The sequence below is a fragment of the Acipenser ruthenus genome, chromosome 1 (assembly GCF_902713425.1).
Source record: "Acipenser ruthenus chromosome 1, fAciRut3.2 maternal haplotype, whole genome shotgun sequence".
Taxonomy (NCBI): domain Eukaryota; kingdom Metazoa; phylum Chordata; class Actinopteri; order Acipenseriformes; family Acipenseridae; genus Acipenser; species Acipenser ruthenus.
In genome coordinates this window covers 58,443,924-58,471,782 of record NC_081189.1, presented here as the reverse complement: position 1 = coordinate 58,471,782, position 27,859 = coordinate 58,443,924, and the positions used below count along the sequence as shown (strand labels likewise).

The following is a 27,859-nucleotide window of genomic DNA, read 5'->3' as shown; positions in this document are numbered from 1 at the left end:
GATGAACTGGATTGACCTCGCCAAATAAATGCCACCATTTTCACCAGTATTACCGGTGCTCTGGTTGAACTTGGTATAAATAGAACGCTCCTGCAGGTACGAGATAAATTCAAGAAACTGAAATATCTGTGCCTGCAGGAGAGAAAACGCCTGCAGGAGAGAAAACGCCTGCAGTCCTGCGGTCAAAGCTCGAGGTCCCAATTTCGGTTCTGGGAGGAAATGCACCGGTTAATGGGTGCATCAGACCATTTGCTGGAATCCTCATCATTCCAGACGTCCTGTGAAATACCAGCCCCATCAATATAATATGGTAACTGCGCCAGCCATCATTTACTTTTCTAAACTAAAATATGCTACCTCGGTAAAGTTAGCTTGACGTTTGATATTCGTTTGATATTCGACTCAAGCTAACCCGACATGAATGAAAATGGCTGTATCTCGCCAACCACAGAAGCTAGAGTGCTCAAACCAACTTTAATTTAAAGGAGACCAATTGTGAACTGTTTCACAGTCTCTGTTTTACATGTGAATCCTAAGAATAATTTATGGAAAATAATAACATACCGCACATACGCACACTTAGCCTCAGCCATGCGTAAAATGGCTTTATCTCCTCAACCACAGCAGCTACAGCGCTCATACCAACTTTAATTTAAAGGATGCCAAATGTGAATTGTTTCACAGCTTCTGTTTTACATGTGAAGCCTAAGAATAATTTGTGAAAAAACAAATAGTTGGGGATATCAAGCCACTTTACGCATGTCGGGCTAAGTGTGTGCGCATATGCGATATGTTTTGTTTTTCACATATTATTCTTAGGATTCACATGTAAAACAAAAGCTGTGAAGGAATTCACAACTGTTCTTCTTTAAATTAAAGTTGGTTTGAACTCTGTAGCTGCTGATCCAGGAGCATCGTCTGATCAACTGCACCAAGAGGTGGTTGCGTTGCACGCCAAATTTCTGCGCACAATACGATTCCTTTCTTGCAAACCCATTGAATGGGACTGAAGGAGTTCTTCCCATACAAGACTTAATCTGGCCAGTGTTTGTCTGCGTCTTCTCCATCCATCCATTTTTGTCGCAACCACGTTGTAAGTAGGCCTATGATTTTATAAACCCTTATAACTAATTAGCAAATACACACAAATTATGTATTTATTATATACATAACAGCGTTTGTGTAAGTTTCCACATTTTCTGCATAATTAATTTTAATATTTCAACAAAGTACCTGTGTTTGAAACCAACACATCATGAGTTGTTTTTAATATATTTGTTCCACATTAACGCATATGTGTGATTATTGAACGCATAATCCTTTTGTTTAGCACATTAACAATTACGTAGTTGGCTAAGACTAATATATATGGGTGTGTGAAAGGACATCAGTAGCCTAAGAAGCATAAGAAAAGCAGTAGTGAGAATTGGTGAGTGCTGTCGGTTTTTGTACACATGCTACTTCTACCATTTCTAGAACAACTAATTCTAAACAATAATAGTAATAACTATTATTATTTTCTTCTTCTTGGCAGCATGAACCGTTTTAACTGCAAGCCTTTTGCATTCTAGACAGATGGGGGGTAACCTTCTCTTCATCTCTGCCTAGCGCGTAAAACCTCATGTAAACCCCTATGCATTATTTGAACGATATCCTTTATCGCGCAGCATCTCTTTTCAGCGCGTTTGGTGATTTTTAAATAAACCCTCCCATTATTTTATTATTAATGAGGTCGTTTGCATTTGGACGACTAAATTCTCTCTCTAAAATAAACTCTCATGTAAACGTGGAAGCAGAACTGTCATGACCATAAAAGCACAAGAGATCTTTTCAGTTTTTGCTTGTAAACTGCCCCATTGTTAATGTTGCCTCAAATTGTGCTGCTGCTTCTCTACATTTATTTTTTTTCCCCTTTGCTGTTGATTATTTGTCCTTACTTTGTTCTGGATTGATACCAACACACACAATGTTATTTGTGTTTAAACTAATCAAGGGCCAGGTGCCATATTGGTAAATACAAATATCTGTTAGGCCTGCAGCCTATAATCTCATGCTCTGATAATCCAACCTTTTCTAAAATTCAAACACAGCTTGGTTCAGGGCTCTTTGATTATCGACTCCCAAGGTCATGGAATCCCACAGTCCCAAACTGGGAAATAATCAAATCAAATCAAATCAAATCAAATCAAATCAAATCAACTGCACTGAACCAAAAAGTGAAACGAACTCTAAACATTTTATTTGTATTTTTGTTTATTTATTTCAATTGCTGTAGTTATCTGGTCTCTTTACTGTACGTTGCCAGCTTGTTTTGAAAGTGCAAGGGTTCTGTTGGATAGTACTGGAAGTCAAAAGGTTGGTATCCAGGTAGAATTTTTTCCTTAAATCGTTAATGGCTCTTGAATATATTACAGTCTAGATGTGTGTTTTTTTAATGTTTAGAATTACTGGTCTTCACACGATTGTATTAAATATTAAACATGAATATAATGTGCATTGCAGGGTTAGAAATATGTGCCAGGCCCTGCTAAACCTCCGTTATCACCATTACGATTGTAAGTCGCCCTGGATAAGGACGCCTGCTAAGAAATAAATAATAATAATTGAATGTCTCACCTCAGTCTGTACAGTAGGTTTGCTATTAAGCATTGTTCATGCTGCTAGAGGTGTGGAACAGTTTTATTAGCGTCTCCTGATGATTTTACTATATTGAGAGTGGTTCTTAAACCCAAGACAGAGTGCAGGACGTGTGAGTATTATTGAACAATGAAACTATTAGTGACCATTGTCACTGAGTGAGTGTGTCAATCACTGCCATTCTGATTGTCTATAAATTCTTCAAATGTAGTCTATACAGTACTGTATAATTTACAGCTAGGCCTGTATTTTGAAATCTGCCTTGTATAGTATCAATTAAAAGTGAATTTGACGCCTTTAAAACTAAAGGCGTGAAATAACACTAACAGCACAAGTTATTTAAAGCTAACAGCACAAGTCATTTAATTCCACTTGTTTGATACTGAGAAAGTGTGTTTTAAGGTTTAGATGTGATTGTGATACAGTAGTTTTGCACTTTTCATAACTCTGGTCATGACGGTGTAGGTATACCGTTAATACAAATTAGGCCACAGTATATTGAACCTACAATTTCGACTTTTTCTTTAACCTTTTTCTTTAATCCAGTCTAAAAGAAAAGGTTTTTGGTGCATGTGTTCCAGCCTGCTTAACAAAGTAATATGAGATGCCATATTCCACAAAGCTTTGTAATGAGGATAGTGGGAGTTCAGCATGGCACCAGTCAGGCAGATGCATTCATCACTAGAGATTTATTGTCTAATGGTCACTCTAGTCTGCTTACTGCTGTACGGTTTTTTCGCATCAGATTACTGTTGTTTGTGTTTTAATTACGTCTTGCTGTAGTACAGTATGTATTATTTTTAGGACAGTTTGTAAGGGTTATGGAAAGTACCACAGACTTCAATAAGAGAGTTGATAGCTATTAAAAATAGTGTACTAATACCCATGTTAAATATACCTAAAATGATTCACATTTGCTAGTTGAAAAATGTTAATTTATACCCTCTACATTACTAATGGTAACCCTCACTTAATAGGGATTAAAGCAGATTTGGCATATTGACTATGGAAGACACTTTTTCCACCATTGACTCTTCTCGTTTGATGTTGTCAGAAACCCTATCATCATTTCAGCACACAGCATCACCTGCAGTGAGAAGTGAGACTGGTGTAGCTGAGGGATCCTCTTCATCGTTGTTTGGCATTACCAATGTCTGCTCTTGATCAGCAGGGAGCTGTGTGGTTGGCATGGAAGGCTGTGTGTTAGCTTCCCAAGCTTTCACACTACACAAAAGGAACAACTCACTGTACCTCCACACTGTGCAAATCAATTATATCCCCAGATGTTAGTCAGACCAGCAAAGGGATTTACTGTAACGCTGTCTAGGGCAGAGGTTGAATCAAGTAGAACATTGTGTCTGTGTTGGGGGTGGTTTTGCATCAATGGTTTTGTCACACATTTTTAGATAAAAATTTGGAATACTGTTTTTCAAAAAATCAGTTGATTACATCCGATGAAGGGAAAATAATTTGGATAAGTTGCCATGGCAGTGGCTTAAGCATGTGTTCAAACAGAAGGATGAGAGAATATTAGCTAGAATACCTTACCAAATGAATCTACAGTACATTGGAGAAGACAGGCTGGTATGGAAGGACACACTGTACAGTAATTGTTGACCTGGGCATGCTAAATGAAAAGGCAGATGATTGAAGATAAATAAAACAACTCTTCCACTTCATATACATTTAAAAAAATAGTTTTAAGAATAAAAACAGGCTAGTCGGGATTACTTCGTCGTGTAGAAATTTGCAAGGATAGCAGCAGATCTGAGATGTTTCAGTGGAATCCGGTCTAGTTTGACACAGGTAGAGAGCAGTGAAGCTTGTATTCCCACTCAGGATTTCCTCCCTCTTACTGTGTCCCACACAGTTCTTGACAAATAATAATACAAAATGTAATGCCAAGCTCATCTCCATTTGTAGAAAAGTTGACTGGAAAGAACACCTTGCATGCCTGTGCCCATATATACTTCAATATATCATCTGCTTGTGGGATTGGCTAGTTTTTTGATGGTTTTTGGGATGTGAAAAAAAAAAAAAACTAGTAATTTTTTTGCTCATTGACGTTGCATCCTGAAAGATGTTGTTACAGTACACTTGTCATTCAATTCAGTGAACAGGAAAGTGTCTCTCTTATTGTACATGTTATGTACAGCTGTTGCCAAAAGTTTTGCATCACCCTGTAGAATTAATTATATTCATAAAGTCGAATGAAACCTTCTGAATAATGTTATGTTAACAGATTTAATTACATAGTACATGTAGTTTTCCATGTACTTAACGAAAAACTGAAATGTGGCATTTCGAAATCTAACATGAAATACTAAAAATGAAATACTAAAAAGTATTTTCCTCGGGCTCCCGAGTGGCGCATCCAGTAAAAGCACTCGCGTAGAGTGCAGGATGTGCTCTATAGTCTGGACGTCGCGAGTTCGAGTCCAGGCTATCTCTTTGCCGACCGTGGACGGGAGCTCCCAGGGGGCGGCGCTCAATTGGCCGAGCGCCGCCCGGGGGAAGGAGGGTTAGGTCGGCCAGGGTGTCCTCGGCTCACTGTACAGTACTGTAGCTTCAGTGCATGATTTACATTTGAATGGGATTGCCGTGTTGATTTTTTCATGGTTTAGTATGTGTCAGATCTCTTTGTATCAGAGTTCGTTCAGCCAGGTTTTGTTTAATGCTAAACTTGTTTCTGTACAGAGGTTTTTTCTAAACTACAGTAGTATTTTTCTTTTTTCTTTTTTTTTTCTCTCAATAATGAATATATTGATCCCAGAAAATGTAGATAAGATTTTCCAGGACAGTGTTTTGTTCACGTAAAGAAAAGTTAAAATTATTTTTCTGCTTGAATTCTCTTGGCATTGTGGAAATAAAGGTGTATGATTTTAAATGTTTCTGAAAATGTAAGTTGATGTTTTAACGTATGCAATGCTTTTTTTCTGGATGACAACACTGAGATAAAAGAATAACTTATTCTTTTGTACTTGAAATCATCCAAATAATTATTAGGTTATGGGCTAAATATGTGTGCTTCTTATTTGTCCTGGTGAAGTACCTTACTTCTGTTTTTGTTCAGGGTCGCTCACACTTATTAATACGAAGTAATAACCGTAAAGTAACTGATTCCCAATATTAATTTACCTGAGAACTGAACATGGTGTACTATTAAACAAACAGTTAGACCCAATGTATAAAACAAAAAAGTGTCATAGCCAAGGCTTTAAAATCCATGTCTTGGATACAGAGTATATTGCACTTTAAAGAATATGTCTTTCAGAATCTGGGGATGAAGTGGATTTTTGTCCGTTTGTCTGTATGTACAGTATGTAGCCCTAACACGAATGATTTTTTATTAACAGTAGATGGAGGTCATGGGGATTTTACTGTTACTTATGTTTTTTGACAATACTGTCTTTTGTAGCTTGCTGTTTCTGTGAATCCATGGCAATTTGTGTCATAACAGCAGTGGTGAAATTTTGCTGGTCTGATTTGTTCCGTAGCCTAAATGTATTTAACAAGTAAACTACAGTATGTCGGTATAGGGAGAGTTAGTTTAATCTGATTGGCTGAAGAGGATGTCATACAGAGTCCTTTTAAACAAAAATAAATGTATTCTTCCCCAATAACCCTTCACTTTTTGTCACATATCAAAAGTACTTTACAAGCTAGCTGCTGTGGCTTAAACTACAGTATACAGTACTGTTTTGAAAAAAAAGATTAGAAAGGAAGATATCACTTTTTAGTGTGAATTGTTTTATCAGAGGCAAATACACTGTAGGTAATGATTTTGTGATGACAGGTGGTAGAATAATGTAATGATTAGTATGGGACGGGGGCGATCGGGCCGCAGCACATCTCCCAAATTGTATATTTGTACATTTTTAATCTTACTTTGCACCCCCCACCTTATTATGTGTAAATTTTACTATGACCATTGAATAGCTGCAGTGAGATATGCAAATAAACATTTTATGTACCTAATACGCTTGATTTTGTACAGTAGTCTTTTGTCAACAAAATTTGAGTTTAACGTATTTTTTTCAATTACAATTTTAGGAGAAGCCGTTGTCCAGATCCCTACAAAGAGGTGAAGACACACAGTTTGATCAGGTAAGAAAGAGTGGATTTATTATACAACCAATCAATCCTCTGGATTAGAGTAGTTTACCCTTTTGAACTAGCACTAACTATAGTGATCATGTTTGCAGTGCTGTCAGAACCCAGATCTGACCTTGCAGCAGCATTCCTTGCTTTTACTCCAGTATCTGAGAGCAAGCCAAGTATATGTCTTCAATTCCTGTGTTTTCTTAACTAAATATCCACTTTTTTCAGGCTGAAATGCAAATAGGAACATGCTAAATAGCTGGTAACATTTTCATATTATGAATAGGATGGCTGTAGAGGTGAAGTCAGGCCAGGAAATGAATGCAACAACACAGGCAATTGCGGGGTGAAACTGAGACCCAATGGCGCTCAGCTTTTTATTAAACAAAATAAAGTGTTTTAACAAAGCAAAAAACTTTCCAAAACAAATCGGCACATTGGCCAGAACAAACAAACAGAACCCTAAATTAAACAAGTACCGTGCTTACTTATAGATATTTACTTTGACCTCCTCTCTACTCCCGTTCTCTGCTCATGAACACTGAACCCTGTGCAGCCAAAGATGCAGGTCTTTATAGTGGTGACCGAGGGATTAACTAGCTATTAATGATCTTATTTCTCTTGGTCACATTTTGCATGAGTTTATTAATTCTGTGTGACTGTCAGCTAGTTAAATAATCAGTAGTTGACAGTCACGCATTCTTACGAGGTATTTTTAAAACAAAAGGGCAGCAGTGTGGAGTAGTGGTTAGGGCTCTGGACTCTTGACCGGAGGGTCGTGGGTTCAATCCCAGGTGGGGGACATTGCTGCTGTACTCTTGAGCAAGGTACTTTACCTAGATTGCTCCAGTAAAAACTCAACTGTATAAATGGGTAATTATATGTAAAAATAATGTGATATCTTGTAACAATTGTAAGTCGCCCTGGATAAGGGCATCTGCTAAGAAATCTGCTAAGAAAACAAATAATGGCGGAAGGCACCTCTCTCATCCTGCCAAACATAATAAATCAAAACACTGGATTTTCGCCGTCATATAAAATACATAAATCATAATACACTAAATCATAATAAATAGGGCACAAATATACATAGACAGCGGGAAATGCTGTCAGCGGAGTCATTAACGGCTCCCAGGCTGGCTCCTCCAGCCCCAGAAAAGGCTAGCAGGTGACCCCAGGCGACGGCGAGCGGGACTCCCCAGGCTTTGCAGGCTCGGCAGCCCTAGACGTTGCAGGCTTGGCAGCCCCAGACGTTGCAGGGGACAGGCAGCCCCCAGCGGTACGGGACAGGAACCCCAGGTGGTGCATATGGGAGCAGCAGGTAGTCCTCCCATAGCGGTGGAGGTGGGAGCGGCGGGTAGTCGTCCCCCCCCCCCGCCGGCGAAGGCGGGAGCGGTGGGTAGCTCACGAGGGACTGGTGCGGCTCTCCTTCAGTCGCTGGGATAGGCATGGCTCCTCCCTCTCTCACGCTGGAGACAGTGGGGCTTCTCCCTCTCGTGCTGGAGACACTTGGTACCTGGGCTGCTGTTCCCTCCAGGTCTGCCTCTAAGTAGACGAGGACCATCTCTACCACCTCCTCCAGTGACCTTAGGTTGTGTCTTCGCTGCCAGGCATCCCATCAGCCCCCATCCATAATTTGGGGATGGACTGATTCTCCAGCCCAGGATTGTCCTTGATCCAGTCCCACTGTTTTTTTTTTTCCCCAAAAACTTTAAAAAAAAATAATTACAAAAAAAAAACACCCTGCAGTACTTTCCCTGGCCTGAATCTTGGAGGCGGATGGCTGTAGGGGTGATGTCAGGCCAGGAAATGAATGCAACAACACAGGCAATTTCCGGGCGAAACTGAGACGCAATGGCGCTCAGCTTTTTATTAAACAAAATAAATAGTTTTAACAAAACAAAACACTTTCCAAAACAAATCGGCACGTTAGCCAGAACAAACAGACAGAACCCTAAATTAAACACGTAACAAGTAGCACGGGTAGCAATTGTTTACTTACAGATATATACTTTTACCTTCTCTCTACTCCCGTTCTGCACTCATGAACACTCAACCCTGTGCAGCCAAAGCTGCAGCTGTTCTCTTCTGTTTTGTATGTTAACTGGATACAAGATTTCAAGGCCATAAATGTTGATTCATCAGCTAAAATTGGACCATCTGCCATCTATTTCTTCTAAACCTTTTTTACCAGATGAAGGAATCCATGTGATATTAAAAGGAATGAACATCTACATAGGTTCTTCTTTTACATTTATATTATAGTGTTCTCTAATAAATGCACCTGGGATGTTGAATAACACAGTGTTAATGAATGTATTGAGTAGAGGACCAGGGCATACAATACAGGTTTTTACTGTACAAATGGTTTATTATACTGAGCTAAGATTGAAATGTTCTGAAGTCGATAAGTAGAAGAAAAAGAAAATCTTTATAAAATAAAAAAAATGGTGTGGTTTTAAAAAAGTAAAAGGTGTTGTCAGTTCCGTGAGTTTTGCCATTCATCCATTCAGACCCTACCTCATGCAATTATAATGAGCCTGCATCATGCAATGTTTCATTAACAAAAGACAGTGACGTGCACAGAATGCACAGATGAGCTGGCACGAGGTAGTTGAAATGTGTCCTTGTAAACCCTTCTTACATCACAATTCACCCTTGTGCTCTTGGGCGTGTTTTATATTGAGGCACAGGAGTGGAGCTGAATACTGATGGCAAGCAGTTGACCCTTTTGAAAATGCAAAGCACAGGTAGTACTGCATGCTGTGTATATAGCGGAGTAATTTTGTAATGCCAGCGCTTTTAAATTGATTGATTTCATTTCTGAATTGCTGGATTAGTGGCTGAATTTGGAACGGGACACAAACATTTGACTTTTTGGTTTATCCTTTGTTGTGGTTTTTATTGCATATGCTGAAACATTCAACATTGTACAAACTGTTACAGAATATATATATGTTCAGATAAAAAATAATTCTGTAATTTCAGCAAGTGCTTTATTATCCAGATTGGTTAGTATACAGAGTTGATAGTGCCAGGAGTGCATAGTTCTGGCTCTCAAGCTGTTGAGAGACAACTCTGTAAGCAAATTAAGTTAGCCTGAAAGACACCACATGAAACTCCAAATTCCTTAATGAAACATCCAAGGGGTCTTTGTTCTTGGACAGTATGTTTTTGAGAGCTAGAACTTTGTGTTAACTTATTTCTTAAACACATATTTAGTTTCACAGTTCAGAATTGTATTTATTTATTTATTTATTTATTTATTTATTTATTTATTTTTACATATTATTATTATTATTATTATTATTATTATTATTATTATTATTATTATTATTATTATTATTATTATTATTATTATTATTATTTATATTATAGTGCCCCCTATTGGTTTGTATTTTCAGTTCATTTTTCACAGTTGATGTTGCAAAGAGAAGCATCTTATTGAAACATGTCAATAACCTAATCAGATTGTCTGCTGATGTAGTGCAGCTACTTGTAAGGTTTTTTACTATTCTTTTTTCAAGTTTGCTTTGGTTCACACCAGAAAAATTCAAGAGAACTTGAGTTTTTTTTAAATTACATTCAGATTTGTTTGTCTGTTTGTTTCATGCCCAACATGTAGAATACTTTACGTGATGTGGTTGTGCTGATGTCTGTGTTATTTTGGTTTATTTGGTGATAACAGCGTCAAATCATTGCTGAAGAATTGACACTGTTGTTTTCGAGGAAATGCCAGAGACAATCATTATTATGAAAAAGATGTACTTCTACATTCAACCAACTGCAATTTAGCTGTTTAGCATAATAATAATAATAATAATAATAATAATAATAATAATAATAATAATAATAATAATAATAATAGCTTGTTGTGTATGTTGTACGCATGACAGTGTGGTGAGATACAGATGCAACATGAGCTGGTTTACTAAACTCAGGCGGAGCTGCGCAAATGCATCAGTGACTAATGTCTGTACAGACAGCATCTCTTTGTCTTGGCACAATATTTTCCCTGCGAGTGTGTTTGGCACAATTATAAAAGCCAGATGTAATAGATGTGCTAAATCATTATTGAATTGTCATTTCATACTTTTCTTTGCTTGTGACATTTTTGCTATTATGCTTAAAGAACACACTTGCTACAATAGTAATGAAATCACAAACACTATTTGCATCATTTCATTGAATAGTATAGTATATTGATGTTTAGCACATGTTCTAATTTGACTTTAGTATGTGTGGGCTTGGCATTGGTAAAGTCCAGTGAAAGATGGATAGACCCGGAACCTCAGAGACGCGCATCAACTGGCGGTTTCAGAGCCGTAGAAATCGCTTTAATTCAGTGGTTACATTGTTAATACAAACTGAACCGTTTTACGGTCAACATTGTCTGTCTCAAAAAGTCGGCAGCACTCAGCAAATCTGTATTTGCACAGTAGAAGAAAAAATCTTGCCGGCATGATTTGCAATTTTCCTTATTCTTGATGTTTTTTAAGCATATTTCATGTGTTAAATTAAAAAGATGTTATCCCGCAGGTGAATGGCTACTCTTGTAATTACGCTACATGACTGTAAAATGACCAGCCTGTAATCAATTTATCAATCAATCAATCAATCAATCAATCAATCAATCTTTATTTTATGTCGTGCCTTTCATAGTGGACCACCATCACAATGCGGTTTACAAGATGCAGTAACAACAAGAACATCCATAATACATTAAATACAGTGGAAAGTGCATAATACATGATAGTAACATAATATATGAAATAGTAGCAGCAACACAGCAGCTAATAGCAGATATCAGGCTTAAAGAGCATGGAAAGCCAGAGAGAACAGTTGGGTTTTGAGAGTTGATTTAAAGTGAGCGACGGTGGGAGCATCACGTACCAAAGCTGGGAGAAAGTTCCAAAGAGTCGGAGCCATGAAGCTAAACGAGTGTTCTCCAAGTGTGGTGCACTTTTGCTTAGGGATAAGCAGGCCAGAGTCAGAGGACCTCAGCTTGCGGGCAAGGACATAGCGGGTCAGCAGGTTGAGGAGGTACTCGGGACCTGTGTGATGAAGGGCATTTGTAGGTGAGCAGGAGAGTTTTGAAAATAATCCTGAACTTTACAGGTAGCCAGTGCAGTTGGGCAAGACAAGGGGTGATGTGATCAGGTTTTTTACATTTGGTAAAATGTTTTACTACTGTAAAACAACCAGCCACAGCGTAGGTACTACTCTAAAATGACCAGCCACTACGTAGAAAATGCGTAGTTCATTTTATGTATTCTGATTGGTCCAAATCAATACGTGTGGGCCTACTAAGTATTTGAAACTTGTACTGAAGTTGCAGGTTGCACCAATTAGTAAATCAGCCCCATACTATTTTTTTGTGATGTGCTGTTCCATGTGACATTTGTGGTGTTCTTGTCTGGTGTGTGTGTTTTGACAAGCCCTGTGTTGTGTATGCGTGACAAGGGGAGACCCTTTCCTTGGTGCTCGCTGAAGTACGTCACTTGCACGATTTGCTTCGCTATTTGGAGCGGTTCGTTTCCAAGTGAACTGGAATAGGTTTTGTTTTACATTGCAAAAAGTTGAAACGGAGCAAAGTGACAAACGTTCTAAGTCCCCTTCCGAGTGAACCGAGACCACCATTTCAAGTGATTTCAGTTCACTCATTTTGATGCGCATTGTGCTATTACGTGATTCTCAAAGGTTTCACATATCACTGCAAGCAAACCGAACCGAATTTCAATCCACATCAAAGGGTCACACGAATTAGGTGTGAAAGTGCCCTTAGAGTATCCTTTTCATATAGTGAATCTTGACTTTGAGAAAATAGCTGACTGAGGTAACACAAGGATTTGTCTTTCTGTGATGGTAATCAGACCAGCTGAAAACAACATAATAAAATAAGCATTTCAATTTTTTTTTTTTTTTTTTTTTTTATAATTTAGTCGTTGCCAATTAGTTTTTTATTATTTTCTTTATTATTTTGAAATGCCCATGCTCGGGAGGGGCGAAGATGAACACACGCTGTCCTCCGAAGCGTGTGCCGTCAGTCGCCCACTTCTTTACACACTGCGAACTCACAGTGCAGCCGCCTCAGAGCTACAGCGTCGGAGGACAACACAGCTCTGGGCAGCTTACAGGCAAACCCGCAGGCGCCCGGCCAGACTACAGGGGTCGCTGCTGCGCGGTGAGCCGAGGACACCCTGGCCGACCTAACCCTCCCTCCCCCGGGCGACGCTCGGCCAATTGAGCGCCGCCCCCCTGGGAGCTCCCGTCCACAGTCGGCTGTGGAATAGTCTGGACTCGAACCGGCGACGTCCAGGCTATAGAGCGCATCCTGCACTCTAGCGAGTGCTTTTACTGGATGTGCCACTCGGGAGCCCCAAGCATTTCAATTTTTGAATGATCCTGGAGCTTCACTTAAATTCATGTTTGTTTGTCTTTTTTTTCACTGCATATGCTGTTGCAATTTTGGCATGCCATGCAAAAAATGTTGCAAGCCTATATGGTTAAAGTTTTATTGTGAGAGACTAAATTGGAGGTTAGCTCTCCATCATGCCTCACAAAACACTCTCCATACAAGAGGCAGCTTGGGAGCACGGAACATTGATGCGCTGTCATTTACAAAAAGAAAACTAGGGCTGCCTCTTCTAAAATCTTTTTGCATTATTTTCGTCTCTGACATAGTTGTGTAATTCACGACTGTATAGTAATATTCATTTTCCCTACCTTCGCTACACATTATTGATGAAAGAATGACCATTTCTTACCCCAGGATCAGCTTTACATGTTGATTCAGCAGATCTGCCTTCCGCTATTTTGTCCAACTCCTGTACAGTCAATAATTGCCTTACTTAAAGTCAGCAATCTGGCTGTTTTAATCTGTAGCACTTGATTAGTTTTCCCAAAAATATACTCTTTGTTTTTCACAAAAGCGTTTAAAAAAAAAAAAAATACAGCATCAGTAAATTTAAAACAGCAACTTTTAAAATCTGTTTCCCTGAATCATCATTTCAGTTTTAACATGTTTGAATGATTAAGGATTTGTCAGAACAAATATGCTCTTGAATCTTTAATATATGACTGACTTTGCAGTTTTTAGACCCCACGGTCTGTGTTCCCACTGCCTGACTGCAGCATCAATAACACTCATCCACAGCTTTAAACATTCACTCATTAATTCTGAGGTTGTGCTTTCATCTTAATCAGACTTGACTTTTTCAACATCCCTTCTGGAGTCTATTTTTATCCTCCGATAAATTGTGCTAAGAATTCTTGTTCAGTTTCATACTTTTATCCTTTAGTAAAAAAAGGTTATGTCCTTCATACCTGGGCTACCCAGAGAGGACTGCCTTGATATTCAGCTGCCCATCCACCCTAGCCCTGAGGTGGCCCTGAACTATTTTCACATTATAGGGTTATTATAGCCAGCAATGTAGCCAATTTGTTTTGTTGATGTATGAGTTTGGACCAATTTCTGTGAATAAAATGGCAGCCGCTGTGGAGCGAGTCAATTCATGCATTCAAAATGAGACATATAAAATGTTTGTGTTTAGACACTGTACATTTGTTGTGCAGTTCCACACAACTATGTACACCAAAACAAAAACACAAGCTTATTATTCAGTTACAGTAACAAGGCTGGATGTAGTATATATTGGCTTTAATGTACTTTCTTTAGAATATACATACAATAATGACATCATGGCTCTCCTTACCTCTCAACCAAAGTACTGTACTCAGAAAAGCTTAAAATACATTGTTGCAGGGGCTCCCGAGTGGTGCATCCGGTAGAGGCGCTCCGCATGGAGTGCAGGATGTTCCCTATAGCCTGGACGTTGCCAGTTTGAGTCCAGGCTATTCCACTGCCGACCATGAACGAGAGTTCCCAAGGGGCGGTGGACAATTGGCCGAGCTTCGCCCGGGTGGGGAGGGCTTAGGTCGGCCAGGGTGCCCTCGGCTCACTGTGCACCAGCGACCCCTGTAGTCTATCCGAGCGCCTGCGGGCTTGCCTGCAAGCTGCCCAGAGCTGCGTTGTCCTCCAACGCTGTAGCATGCAGAGCCTGCAGAGTGAAAAGAATTGGTTGGCTGGCGGCACACGTTTCGGAGGACAGCATGTGTTCGTCTTCGCCGCTCCCAAGTCATCGCGGAGGTGGTAGTGGTGAGCTGAGCCTAAATAATACAATTGGCTATTTCAAATTAGGAGACACATGGGGTAAAAATTAATTGGCGACTACTAAATTAAAAAAAATAAAAATAAATACATTGTTGCTGTGCCAATGATTTACTGGTACACCAAAATAAGTGCTGCTGGGTTTAGTGCTTTAGTTCAACATACTACACGTATGCGTTAATAGTGCAGAGCGTTGTCATTTTGAAAGGGCAGAATAACCACGTGAGTATGGAGTATATCCACAGAGATTATAATCTGAAAATAATTATAAGAAGTCATGTAAAAATTGAATCCTGGACCACAGATTTTTTGTTAATTCATTTAAGGTGAAAGTCTGCACTCAACTGCAGGACACTGGATTGGAGTGCAGGTTTACCTGTTGCTTAAGCAGCAGTCCAGCTGTAGTTGGCTGGTCAGTTGCAATAGGGCTTTTAAATTTTGTTCTTTCTAATTTTGTATTCCTAAACAAAAGTTTTTAGGATTTACCATGTCTAGTTGCTCTTAACATTTTGATTTTTGATTTCTTACTATGAGTCTTTACTATGAGCTTGTTACCTGTACACTGGCTAATCAAGCTTGGAGTGAAATCTGCAATGGGCCTTATTTCCATCCCTGAGTAGCCCTGAATATGTTTGAAAAGCTCAGCTTCCTTACTGAAATTATTTTGTAACATCTGTTTGTATTATTTCTTTGTTTCCAGTTAATAAGCTCTATGAGCTCAATAGCAGAACACTGTCTCCCTTCTTTACTCCGCACCTTGTTTGACTGGTACAAGCGTCAGAACGGAACTGAGGATGAGTCCTATGAGTACAGGCCCCGATCCAGCACAAAATCAAAAGGGTATGTTTATCTATTTTCTTCATGTACACCCTAGATGCCTTAATGGTCCAATCAGGAAGCCACTGTTGTGTTTGTAAAATTAGGATGTTAAAAGTTCTCTTTCATGTTAATTGCACATTATTGAGGTAGTATAAATAGGATATGTGTTATATACCAACATCTCTTCAGTTAGCACTGATATTAATAGATAATCATTGGCAATTCAACCTCTAATGGGGTTATCTGATTGGGGTGGGTCAGGGGTGCATTGTTAGTTGTGTACCTGAACATGGAGATTTAACTGACATTTCTCACTGGTTCAGTCTTTTTTATTATGAATCTACTTACTCAAATTCCATTGTAGTTTAAAATACACACTAATTGGTTTTGTATTGTGTTTAACTTTTATTGTACTTTAATTTGTTTTTTCCTTTCTGTTCCAGAGATGAGCAGCATCGTGACAAAGATTATCTGCTGGAGCGGAGAGACTTGGCTATAGATTTCATGTTTTGTTTAGTTTTAGTTGAAGTTTTAAAACAGGTAAGCATTTCACTTTTGCTGTGATCATAATGCTGCCATAGTAATCTAGCCAAGAGATGGACTAGGCAATGCCAGAATGATCACTTACCTATAAATGTAATGTGTGTGTGCATTCATTTTTGCTTGTCGTGTTGAATTTCTGCTAATGAAACTCCTTTAAACTTTCAGAATACCAAGTATTGGCTAAACGTATTGAATAATTCCAAGTGAGCTGCTCCCAGATGGCCACAGTTTCTGTCCTCACTGGAGTAATTCATAAACAGCATTACATCCCCCAGATATTATCCTTGGCAAGCTTTGTATCTGTGCATTCCAAACGCATGTCTGTTGGGCTGTGTTTTGATTGCAGACAGGTGAAGACGTGCTCAGAAACATTTGAACCTGCTGGTTGCCTTTCATGCCAGTGATTTGAGACAGCAAGTGAAAGAGACTCTTTAGAACAAAGGAGGAGTTGTTTCTCCATGTTGCCACCATAAGTCAGGTTATAGAACTCTCGTGCTGCTCATCACATTCTCGGACTGTGACGCATCTTTTTATTTCTCAGAGAACATGTATAGTTCCTTCACTTAAGATAAAAAAGTGTTGTAATTTATATAAATGTTTAAAAGAAAGTATTTGTCAAAAATGGTTGCTAACTGTAGTTTTTTGTCCTGTATATTCTTTAATAATAGGATTGAGAAAACACACTGGAATCATGTAATCTTAAGTGTTTATTGATTATAAATATTCCTTTTGAGAATTAATTTTCCTTTTGTCAATGAAATACATCTGTGCAGTTACAGGATACTACTGCACAACGGCTCGTAACCTTTGAATTGCTGAAACAAATACTAGCTCTACATTATAGCCGCTGGAAATGCAAGACTGTATATTGTTGTCTGTGTGTATCAGGTGGCTGCGTAATGTTGTGTTGTATACACCCATTGGCTGCTAACTGCTGACAGCCAAAGCTACAATGAGCACTGTGTGCTCCAAAATCCATTGCAGTAATGGTAGTTATGGCTGTGAATGTGAATAGCAGCATTGACTCGATATGTTTGTTCTCCAGATTCCTCTTCATCCAGTGCCGGATGCTTTACTACATGAAGTTCTGAACTTGGCTTTTAAGCACTTTAAACACAAGGAGGGGTAAGTCATAAGCACACCACAGGGACTGAGTGAAAAATACCCAGGTTCCCCCCCCTAGATTTAAACAGACAATACACATTTGACATTACTGAACACTGCTTGTTTCTTGTATTTGTAAATTAATTGTAGACTATCAAATTTGTTGAACCATGCTGTTTATGAGTTTGAGTTACAGCATGGTCTGTCTATGAGTGGGGTGTAAGTCTGGTGAGCTTGCAGGGTATTGTTTGGTTGTATGCACTTGGAAACATGTTGATATTATTGATGGTAAGTGAAACATTATGCAATTTTTTGTTCTTAGTAAAGTTTGATCCTAACACCAGCTTTCCCGTTTTAGGTCTGATTTATTCTAATAATACTGGTGGTGTTCGTTTTTTTTTTTTTTTTAATTAATCTGTTGAACTACAGATACTGTAAATGTTCTTCATATCGGCTCAATAGCCTTCTCTAAAATGTAGATTTAAGATCAGGCTTAAAATAGATTGACATTGGCTTTCATTTTGGTTTGTGCCTAGACATTTAAAAATGTATCAAGAAAAAAAGTTAACCGTGTTCCTCTTCAGTCATTGATGATATTAATTTACTCTATCCAACAGGTATTCAGGACCCAACACTGGGAATGTTCACATTATAGCAGATTTGTATGCAGAAGTGATTGGAGTTCTCACACAATCAAAGTAAAGAGAGAACATTTTTGTGTTTCCATTTATATTAAAAATATAAAATAAAAATAATACTAAACCCATAATAGAATTGACATACCCTTCAATAGTTAACATATGTAAATGTATTTTTCAATATATATATATATATATATTTTTTTTTTTATTATGAAGTAGTTACATGTACAAAACACTATTGCAAAGTTGCTACTGAGATTAACTTTATATGACGTGAGTTTGCCTGTGTGTCTGTGTAGGTTTCAGGCTGTCAGGAAGAAGTTCATGACAGAGTTAAAGGAGCTTCGACAGAAGGAACAGAGTCCCCATGTTGTGCAAAGCATCATCAGCCTGATAATGGGGATGAAATTCTTCCGGGTCAAAATGTACCCTGTGGAGGATTTCGAGGCTTCCTTCCAGTTTATGCAGGTATGAATATTGATTCTTCAAAGGGGTTGTTTTCTTTTCAGGTACATGTAGAACCCCACATTTTCTTTTTTGTTGTGAAAAAATGGTGCAGCAGGGACTTTTAGTTTTTCCTAACTGCCCAGAATTATAAAACAGCCAATTAACATGAGGGTAGCCCATGATGTGAGCCCAGTTTACCCAATTTGTTTACTCAGTATTACACAAACTCAATTACTATTAAAGAGGGTGTCTTTGGTACTAAAAATCATTGTTTATAATTCCTGTTGTGTGGCTTGGCTTCCCCCAGTAGCACGTGACATGGCTTGCAAAGACGTGACCCATATTGAAGGTGTTTTTTAGATCATTCTTAAAAGTCGGAGTAATGGATTTGTTTATGAAGGACATGAAAGAAAAACTTAAGAAAAGTAAATTCCATGAACAAAAGCTCACAGAAAAATGCAAGTCTGCGGTGTGGGAATCAGTTGTTGTTATTGTGGACAAAGAAGGAAAACAAGTTTTGCAAAACACAAATTTTACATCTCAATTCCATTTGCTCTTGTTTTAAGTTTGTAATAAAATCATGCATTTACAAGATCATGCTTCAGTTCATTTGATTTTCAGATAATGTATTTATCTTTGTATCTTTTACACAAACATATTATATATTTAATTTTACAGTCCTCTGTAGGTTTATGATAGAATAAACACTGTCTGCAGCCAGATTTCCAGGTTGACTGGAAAAAACACTGCTTTAATACTGTATCTAGTCAGTGAATATACTACGCTGGGGAAAGGAAAAGCGTTCCACTGTTTTTTCGGGCCTGGTCGGATCCGGGTCTAATAACAAGAATTATACATCAGGACAGGTTGGGTAAATAACTGTCGGTTTGTGGTCGGGTTGATTAATTTGGACTTTTGAAGACCTCTTTTCTGTATAAGCAAAGTTATTCATTCTGTCAAAAAGCAGCATGCCAGAGCTTCACACAATTACATCACAAAACTCTGTATAATACTAATTAATATCTAGATTAACTAGTACCTTAGCTAAGGCTTGAATCCACTGTCTCAAACCATAAGCTCCTTAGCGCTGCATGCTGTCTTCGTAATCTTCACTCGCTGTCATTTTACTGAAATTAACTTGGTCAATAAAGCTTTTATTGTTATTTTATATGCATGGAACGTGCAGGGAGCAGATAATCAGCAGGGGATCAGGGATCAGTCATTGCAGAATGACACAAAATGTGTTCAATTTTAAATTCATACACATATAGGTGGTATTCTGATATGATAAATCCTTTTATATTTAAACTCAACATTTAAATAAACTTTACTGGGGCTGGCAATATACAGTACAACGTTTCAGTAACCATCACAAAACTGGCTTCTAGTCAGTATTTATATGTACTGCATGGTTTCCATATGCTGATGCCCACTTGTAATTAGAATTTCTTTTTTCCCTGCAATACAGGAATGCGCCCAGTATTTTCTAGAGGTCAAAGACAAAGACATAAAACACGCACTTGCTGGTCTGTTTGTAGAAATACTGATTCCTGTAGCTGCTGTAAGTACATTTACTCTATAGTGAGGTTTGGGGGAGGGTAATTTAGTTTCTGTATTAATTCATATTCTGTTTGTAAACAACAATGATAATCTTATACGGTAATTTCTAGCCTTTGAGTGTCATAGTTTAACACAATTTAGAGTAATAAGAGTTGATTTGTGTTCAAGTGTAATTAAATCTGAACTGAATGTGTTGGTTTTTCTCATGATAGAATTCCTAAATAGAGTAGATAATTTGATCCGTATGATGTGTACAATGCGCATGATGATGTTTTCAGAGAACCACAGTTCATCATTTTTGTTTTCTCCCCAGGCTGTCAAAAATGAGGTTAACGTGCCATGTTTAAAGAATTTTGTGGAGATGCTCTACCAGACCACCTTTGAGCTGAGCTCAAGAAAAAAGCACTCCCTGGTAATCTCATTTAGATAACAAATATTCAATTAGGAAAGTGTTTTCAACGCGAAATTGTGCTTTGAAATCTACAGATATTTAATGAAATGTGGGAGTGAGAGAAACGTACTATTCTATGTAGAAGAAAAGTCCCCTTATGCTTTTGAAGTGTGAAGCACTGAATAGAAGATAGCTTATGTCATGCACTTTTTAGAATATACATTTATTTTAGACTTTGTTTTATTCCCCTTCAATCTGAAAGACGATCTCCTGACAAGTACTACTGCTGACTGGCTGAAAGGCACTCCACCCTCTAGTGTTGTCTCCTAGATCAGTTGCATTTTTATTTGTTCTTTTAAAAATTGTATTATTTTATTCAACTGAACTCTTAGCATTAGTTCCCCTTTTTTTAATACAGACTAGAGCTGTCGCCTAGATCTGGTTGTCATAGCCTAACTCCACAGAACCAACATCACAACTGGTGATATTTTAATGACCTACCTACAGCAGTGCCAGATCTAAATACTAAATACTGCTACCCTATGCTGCTGTTATTAACTTTACTAAATAAGTCCATCTTTATAATGGAGCAGTTTTGGGTTATTAAATTCCTCAGGTATGCATTCAATTATTTTTTCTTGTCATATTCTGTTAGGCTCTTTACCCCTTGGTCACATGCCTGCTGTGTGTCAGTCAGAAGCAGTTCTTTCTGAACAACTGGCACATATTTCTACAGAACTGTTTGTCACACTTAAAGGTAAGTCTCTCCTCAAAAACATGTATTTTGTGGCATCAGTGCTGCAATACCGTGTTTTACCTTGGAATTCAATTTGTGTTGATTGCTCCATTTATTCAGCATTAATATAACCTTAATCTTTACTTTTAACCCTTTGCTCCTTGATTAAAAACCCCAAATAATCATCTCCATTGATACTGTACATGTATAGGTGACAGGTGTTGTCTGAGCTGTTCAGCGGACAGGGATGTTGAATAATTGTGTCCTGAACAAGGAGAAAGGATTGAAATAACATTCACCAATTGAAAATGAACAATCTAGGCCAGTGGTCTTCATTGTTTAACTGGGGGCCACTTAAAAGTTCATGTGTCAGTTTGTTTCTCTGTTTTCATTTCACAGTGATCATTGTGGAAAAAGTTGACTCGCACATGTATGTGCTAACAAAAAATTATAGCACTTTCGGAACACATTCTCAAAACTGGATAGTGCAAATCATAAGCAATGTTCCAACAACTCCCTGTTTGAGCTCAGCTTTCAAAATGTCACCTGACTGAAGTTCAGCTGTTTCATGTTCCACCGTTGCCTGGTCTGCTCCCAGGTCTGTGAAACCAGGCGACGCTGATGAAACACTTGCATGGAAAGGGTTCTCAATAAAATTGAAAAGTTCCTTCAGGCCCATGACATCTTCAAATCTTGATTGAAATTCCATCTGAGTGATAGTAGGTCTGCATTGTCTGACGTGAGTAACTTCAGTTTTGGAAAATACACAAAGGAAGCACGTCTTTTTTTTTATTATTTCTTTTTTTTATAAATTTAGTCGTACAATTATTTTTTATCATTTTCTCCCAATTTGTAATGGCCAATTATTTTATTATGCTCAGCTCACCGCTACCACCCCTGCACTGACTCGGGAGGGCGAAGACAAACACACGCTGTCCTCTGAAGTGTGTGCCGTCAGCCGACCGCTGTTTTTCACACTGCAGACTCACCATGCAGCCACCCAAGAGCTACAGCGTCGGAGGACAACGCAGCTCTCGAGCAGCTTACAGGCAAGCCCACCGGCGCCCGGCCAGACTACAGGGGTCGCTGGTGCGCGGTGAGCCGAGGACACCCTGGCCGACCTAGCCCTCCCTCCCCCCTGGCGGCGCTCGGCCAATTGAGCGCCGCCCTCTGGGAGCTCCCGTCCTCGGTCGGCAAAGAAATAGCCTGGACTCGAACTCGCGATGTCCAGACTATAGGGCGCATCCTGCACTCTACGCAAGTGCTTTTACTGGATGCGCCACTCGGGAGTTAATAATGTTGTTATCTTGCACTGAAATGCTGTTATTACACAGAGCATGTCAATTGGAATTTTGTATCTGCCTTGTAACCTGAAGGTTCAAAACATTGTGGGAGCTTGTAATGTCAGCCAAAAATTCCAGTTTTATTAGCCAGTCTGGATTCTCCAGTATTTTCGCCTCTTTTCCTTTACTTTCAAGGAAGTCATGAATCAGAGGGAGCAGGCTTAGAAAACATTCCAGCGCCCTTCCCAGAGACAACCACCTCACTTCATTGTGCATAGCCAGCCATTCTCTGTTTCATAATCCTCAACTAATTGCCGAAACTGCTGATGGTTTAATGCTTTTGCAACAATTAAATTTACAATCTTGGTTACAACTTGCATAACCTTTTGCATTTCCCCATTTTGTTTACTTGCTCACAAGAGCTTCTTGGTGTATTATGCAGTGAAACATAATAAACCGTGGAATTCCCTCTTTGTTTTTCATTAGACCCAGCAATCTCTTCTCTTTGCCTCTCATATTTGCCTCTCCGTCTGTACACACAGATACCAGTTTATCCCAAGACAGGCCGTGTCAGAAAATAACATCATAAGTGCTTTCATAATATCTTCGCCCCTCATCTATCGTTTTTGGTAACAAACCCAGGAGTTTTGAGATACATCACATATATCGGTACTGTCATCAAGTGTGAGACTAAAACAAGGAGATGCCGAAACATCTGAAATTACATGTTGTCTGATGTCTTGACCGATCGCTTCAACTCTCCCTTTCATTGTAGTGTCATATAATTGTGTAGATCTCCAATTTTGTTTTATTATTTCATTTCTGTTTGGGAAATAGGCATATAAAATTTCAGCAGAAGCAAAGAAACATTATTTTATGATTTCTGCATCAGTAAAAGCTTTTCTATGATGTGCCAAAATCCACGTTATTTCAAAGGATGCCTGTTACATGCTGTGCAACTGAGCTAGAAATCTTGAACTTTTTGCTGACGTTTTGCTGATGAGCTGTTTGGTTTTACTTTCACGAATACTACTGCCAGGTGGTATTTTTCATTAAGATCCCCATGTAAGGGCATATAATGTTGCTCCAAATTGCTGCTTTTTAAAACCGAGACGGTTTTCTGGTACATCAAACAAACTGTCTTTCCAGTCTTTGTTAAAAACAAACAAAAAAATGTGCCCGTCGACCTCCCCTGAAACCTATGGAGCTCGTCCTGAACTGCCCGGACTGTCCTCCTTTTTGCTGTCATTGTGGCCTCAGTTTCATTTAAAGAACCTTCAATTCCAGCAGCTGATCCACTCGTAGCGGGCTGGTTGCCTAGGACATCTTGGTTTGCATGTTTTGTTGTCAAGTTTATTTTTTTATTTTTTTATTTTTTTACAACGAAATAAGATACCGCTCCATCTTTTTTTCATTCAACTGATTCGCGCGCACGCCTAGTGGAGCTGAGCTCAAAGCGGAGACCGAAATGTATTCTGGGAGTTGTATTTTAACCACTAAATGCATGTGTTTGCAACGACGACAAAACTCTACATGTTCCTGTTTTCAATGTGTTCTTTCAACGACAGTTTAAAGATACAGTACTTTTAAAAACGATGCACTATTAGAAGGGCCAAACTTGGGGGCTTGGGAGGCCACGCAAAGACCACTGTTCTAGGCCAATAATAACAATGAAAGCCAAAAAAAAATCATGGTTGTGGTGTTCTCACTTCGGTGTGTTTCCACATACGTTTACTTCTGTCCTTTTCCAGTACTTCAGTCCATTAGTCTCTGCATGTCTGCTTTATTAACTGACCATGCACTACCTGTCTGCTTGCTGTCTGCTCTACTTTTCCTTTCAGTTGTCTTCTTGGACAAGCTTTGTGTAAAGTACCATGACCACCATGTTTGAAATATAAAACGTTTCCAAGCCATTTTTTTATGTCAGCAATGCTGTAATATGCTGTTTTGTATTTTTTTTCTTCAGTTTACCAATAACCAATTATTATATTTTACTATGTTGCATTTTTTTTTATCTAACATGCATGTGCAGTGCACCTCGTTATCATGCTTTTTATGTTTTGTGTTTGTTTTTTGCTGTCTTATGTTACTTTGTCTAGATGCCATCTAACAACAGTATAAGAAAACAAATAGAAACCCTGCAGGTGAGTTTTACAGTGTTGTGAACTGAGGGGAGTGCTTACTTGGGTTTGAATGACAGCAACCATATTTAGACCTCATATCTGTCCTGACAAGAACCGCCATTGACTGGTGTTTAAAACTGAAGTTAAATGTGGTATTACTTTTAGATGTGCACAGTGTTGTTGTATGTATGTATGTGGGTATGTATGTATGTATGTATGTATGTATGTATGTATGTATGTGTGTTTTTTTGTTGTGGTGTTTTGTATTTCATTTTTTTTTTTTATGTACACCCTGAAGTGTGCTACCACAAAAAAGGTTACTTCTTCAGAAACAACACTTCAGTATTAGTATTAATATTCAGTATTAAAACCATTAACTTGGCATAGGGTTTAATACCTTGTGAACATAATGTACCCTAGTGAAGTATGAGAAGCAAAGTCATCCACTGAATAATGTGGTGGTAAAGGTGAGTCCCTGAGTGCTCAAACAGCATTGAGGTAAAAGCACCTTACGCCCTATTCTGGTATATGTGTATAAGTCTAGCTCGGATCCTAGAATGTGCTTTCTATCCAATGGGCGTTTGTAATGAAAGTGTAGTTATGATGGTAAGAAATTCTTTGTGGACAGGGTTTCAAGGAGCACAAGCAGCAGTCCATATTGTGTGTAAAAAAGTGTGATACTTACTAAACCAGTAGTACTTTCATTGACAGAGGAAGCACTAGCCAGAAGCAATCAAAACATTAAGTAAACAACAAAGCAAACTGGTTTAAAAATAGGGATTTTTGTTTGCTTTGGGATAATCTAATAGAAAGTCAATTTATTGTACCAGATCATCTTAACTGTAAAGAGGTTAATTGTATCACTGAGGAGCCCAGCATCCCTATGCTGCACCAGATTGCAAGAGAGAGAGTCATGACGCTGCAAAGTCATTGGGAGTACTGGACTCCCGGGTAAAGGGGGGGGGGGGGGGGGGGGTGGCATGCTGTAATAAGACTTGTACTTCAATGGAAAGATTCCCAGCACTCCGATTGGCTGAGCGAGAGGGATATAATCCCTCGTATATGCCCTTAGAATTTGTAACCGCATTACAAAAGCAAATCAAACAATATCACTAAGGCAGATTTTTTTGTAACAAAATGTGGTTTAAAGGAATTTTCAATCTTTTTAATAACATGTTAATTGAAGAATGTGCAAGTTAAAACTTATCGGAAAATAATACAAGCACCTCAGAGATGTCTACCGACGCTGTAAAGGAGTACAGAGATGAGTACTGTCGGACAAACTGAAAATAACAAAGCCTTTTAATGTGTAAAAATCATCTCCTTATTTAACCGAAAATCCACCTCGGATTTACTGTGCACACTGAACTAACTTTGAGTTTCAATAGTTAAAAAATAATTATATTACAATAACATAACAATTGAAATAAAGCGAACGTGTGCTTCATTGTTTTGTTAAAATAGCAAATCGTTGACTTGTTTGTACCATATGTGCCTCTAAAAACATCATCTCTCACTGTAAACCACCTGTCGAAAGCGGAAGACATCTATTTTGAGGAGTAATTTAAAAGGGTAATATTCTATTTACAACATATCAAAATATGATCATTAAATGTATGAGTGCCCCAATTGATCTACACTTCCCCCATCAAGTCACTGAGAAATATATAATGAAATGTCTGCCAGCTTTCTATCTTTTATCCAACCAGTGTGAGTGATAAAAATGTCGATATACTCGCTGGCCCTTAGGAAATAATAAAATCGGTAACATAATGGCAAAACTTAAAAACGCTGTTTTGTACACAAAAATATTATGGAGAAGTAAATAAAAATGATCATTGTGCTGTAACATTGAAGTGTAAGAGCAATAACCCTCCACATGGGGCCCCATTACCCAAACAGTCCATAATGCCTGGTAAAGCCCTCTGTGTCAGGTCTTATTGCTTACATGACTTACTTAATTTAGTTAAATCTTCACATTTTCTGGAATTACGCTTGTTTCATATTTTACTTTTATATTACTTTTATTTTCCTATCATATGTCTCTAAAACTGGGATGTATAATGTAAAGGGAGATTCTCAACACAAATTAAAGTAGAAAATCTAGGCCACTTTTGTTTTTTCTGTCAAATAGAGTAGCCCCTAAAGTACTTGTACTGAGCATCAATGTGCAACATCCAGGCTTGTTTAGTGAAATGTGCCTATTTACTGTGATAAATTGCTTGGAATAGCCATCATGTACAGAACACTGCCCTATACAGAAGCTGTACAGTTGGAGCTGTACAGTAAAGTGCAGGGATGCTGTCATCTTAGAAGAAACCAGATTGTGAAGGTCATGTTGTCATGCTTTATTAATTTGGTGGAAAGTTACTTCATGAACTTAAGCTTTTAGGTACATATGATAACATTAACATGCTGCTCTCATAGAAATGATTAGCTTATTGTTATTATTTAGTATCATGAGCATCTTGTATAGAAATGTAGAGTTTGATTCTTCTGTACAAATAATGTCTGGTTGCGTTTTATTCACAGAATAAGGATCCCAAAATGTCACGAGTTGCACTGGAGTCACTGTACAGATTGCTGTGGGTTTATGTAATCAGAATAAAATGTGAAAGCAACACTGTAACACAAAGGTCAGTACATAACAAATTTGTATTAAAAGAAAAGCAAAAAAGTTGTTTTGAAAATATATTTTGAAAAAAATATAACAAAGCTTAGGATAGTAACATTTATTGTATTGAGGTCAGTATCTTGCAGGACATGACATCATCTTTATCAGTGATCATGACTCACCCCATATCACACAGTGTGCTCATTTAGCATTTGATTGCTTAAAAGCTCATTTTAAAATTAGTTTTATGGAAAACAAATATTTTCAAAAGAATAAGATCATTATTAAATCTGTGGTTTCAATATAGTCAAAGTGACATCATCAATGCATTTGTTTCCTCCAGGAGGGATATAGTGCAGGCACCTATACATGATCACTCTTTAAAGCTTTGCATGATGTATCTAAGATAATTACTTTTCAAATTGTGATGATAATTGGTTTAGTACATTCTTTAGCATGAGTTATTTAGGGTTTCCAATTATTGGGATTTACAGAGAAACCTATCTTATCCCTTTCATCTGTCTGCATGTCCCAATTTCTACATGTACATATTGTGGATGTATCTCATTGTGATCTACAATGTCACACTAATGATAGTTCCAATGTTGTGTACAGCCGTAGCTGGTGATGTGTGATTAAGAGATTATCGTAAGGTTTTTAACTTTTTATTTGACCGAGGTTATGGCTACT

The 27,859-nt window shown here is 38.2% G+C and overlaps 1 protein-coding gene across 13 annotated transcripts in view; it reads left to right on the top strand.

The window, feature by feature from the left end:
* fryl (furry homolog, like) overlaps positions 1-27,859 on the top strand; it is a 202,741-nt gene that overhangs the window by 102,110 nt on the left and 72,772 nt on the right. For 9 of the 13 annotated variants that reach the window (XM_059026514.1, XM_059026492.1, XM_059026520.1 and 6 more), the window contains 11 exons: positions 6,691-6,744; positions 15,609-15,748; positions 16,171-16,267; positions 17,316-17,395; positions 17,992-18,072; positions 18,315-18,483; positions 19,931-20,023; positions 20,336-20,434; positions 21,069-21,170; positions 24,532-24,576; positions 27,088-27,191. In XM_059026514.1, coding sequence (XP_058882497.1) covers positions 6,691-6,744; positions 15,609-15,748; positions 16,171-16,267; positions 17,316-17,395; positions 17,992-18,072; positions 18,315-18,483; positions 19,931-20,023; positions 20,336-20,434; positions 21,069-21,170; positions 24,532-24,576; positions 27,088-27,191 — 1,064 coding nt within the window. The remainder of the gene's footprint in view (positions 1-6,690; positions 6,745-15,608; positions 15,749-16,170; positions 16,268-17,315; positions 17,396-17,991; positions 18,073-18,314; positions 18,484-19,930; positions 20,024-20,335; positions 20,435-21,068; positions 21,171-24,531; positions 24,577-27,087; positions 27,192-27,859) is intronic. The other 4 variants (XM_059026502.1, XM_059026497.1, XM_059026527.1 and 1 more) reach the window with 1 other exon arrangement.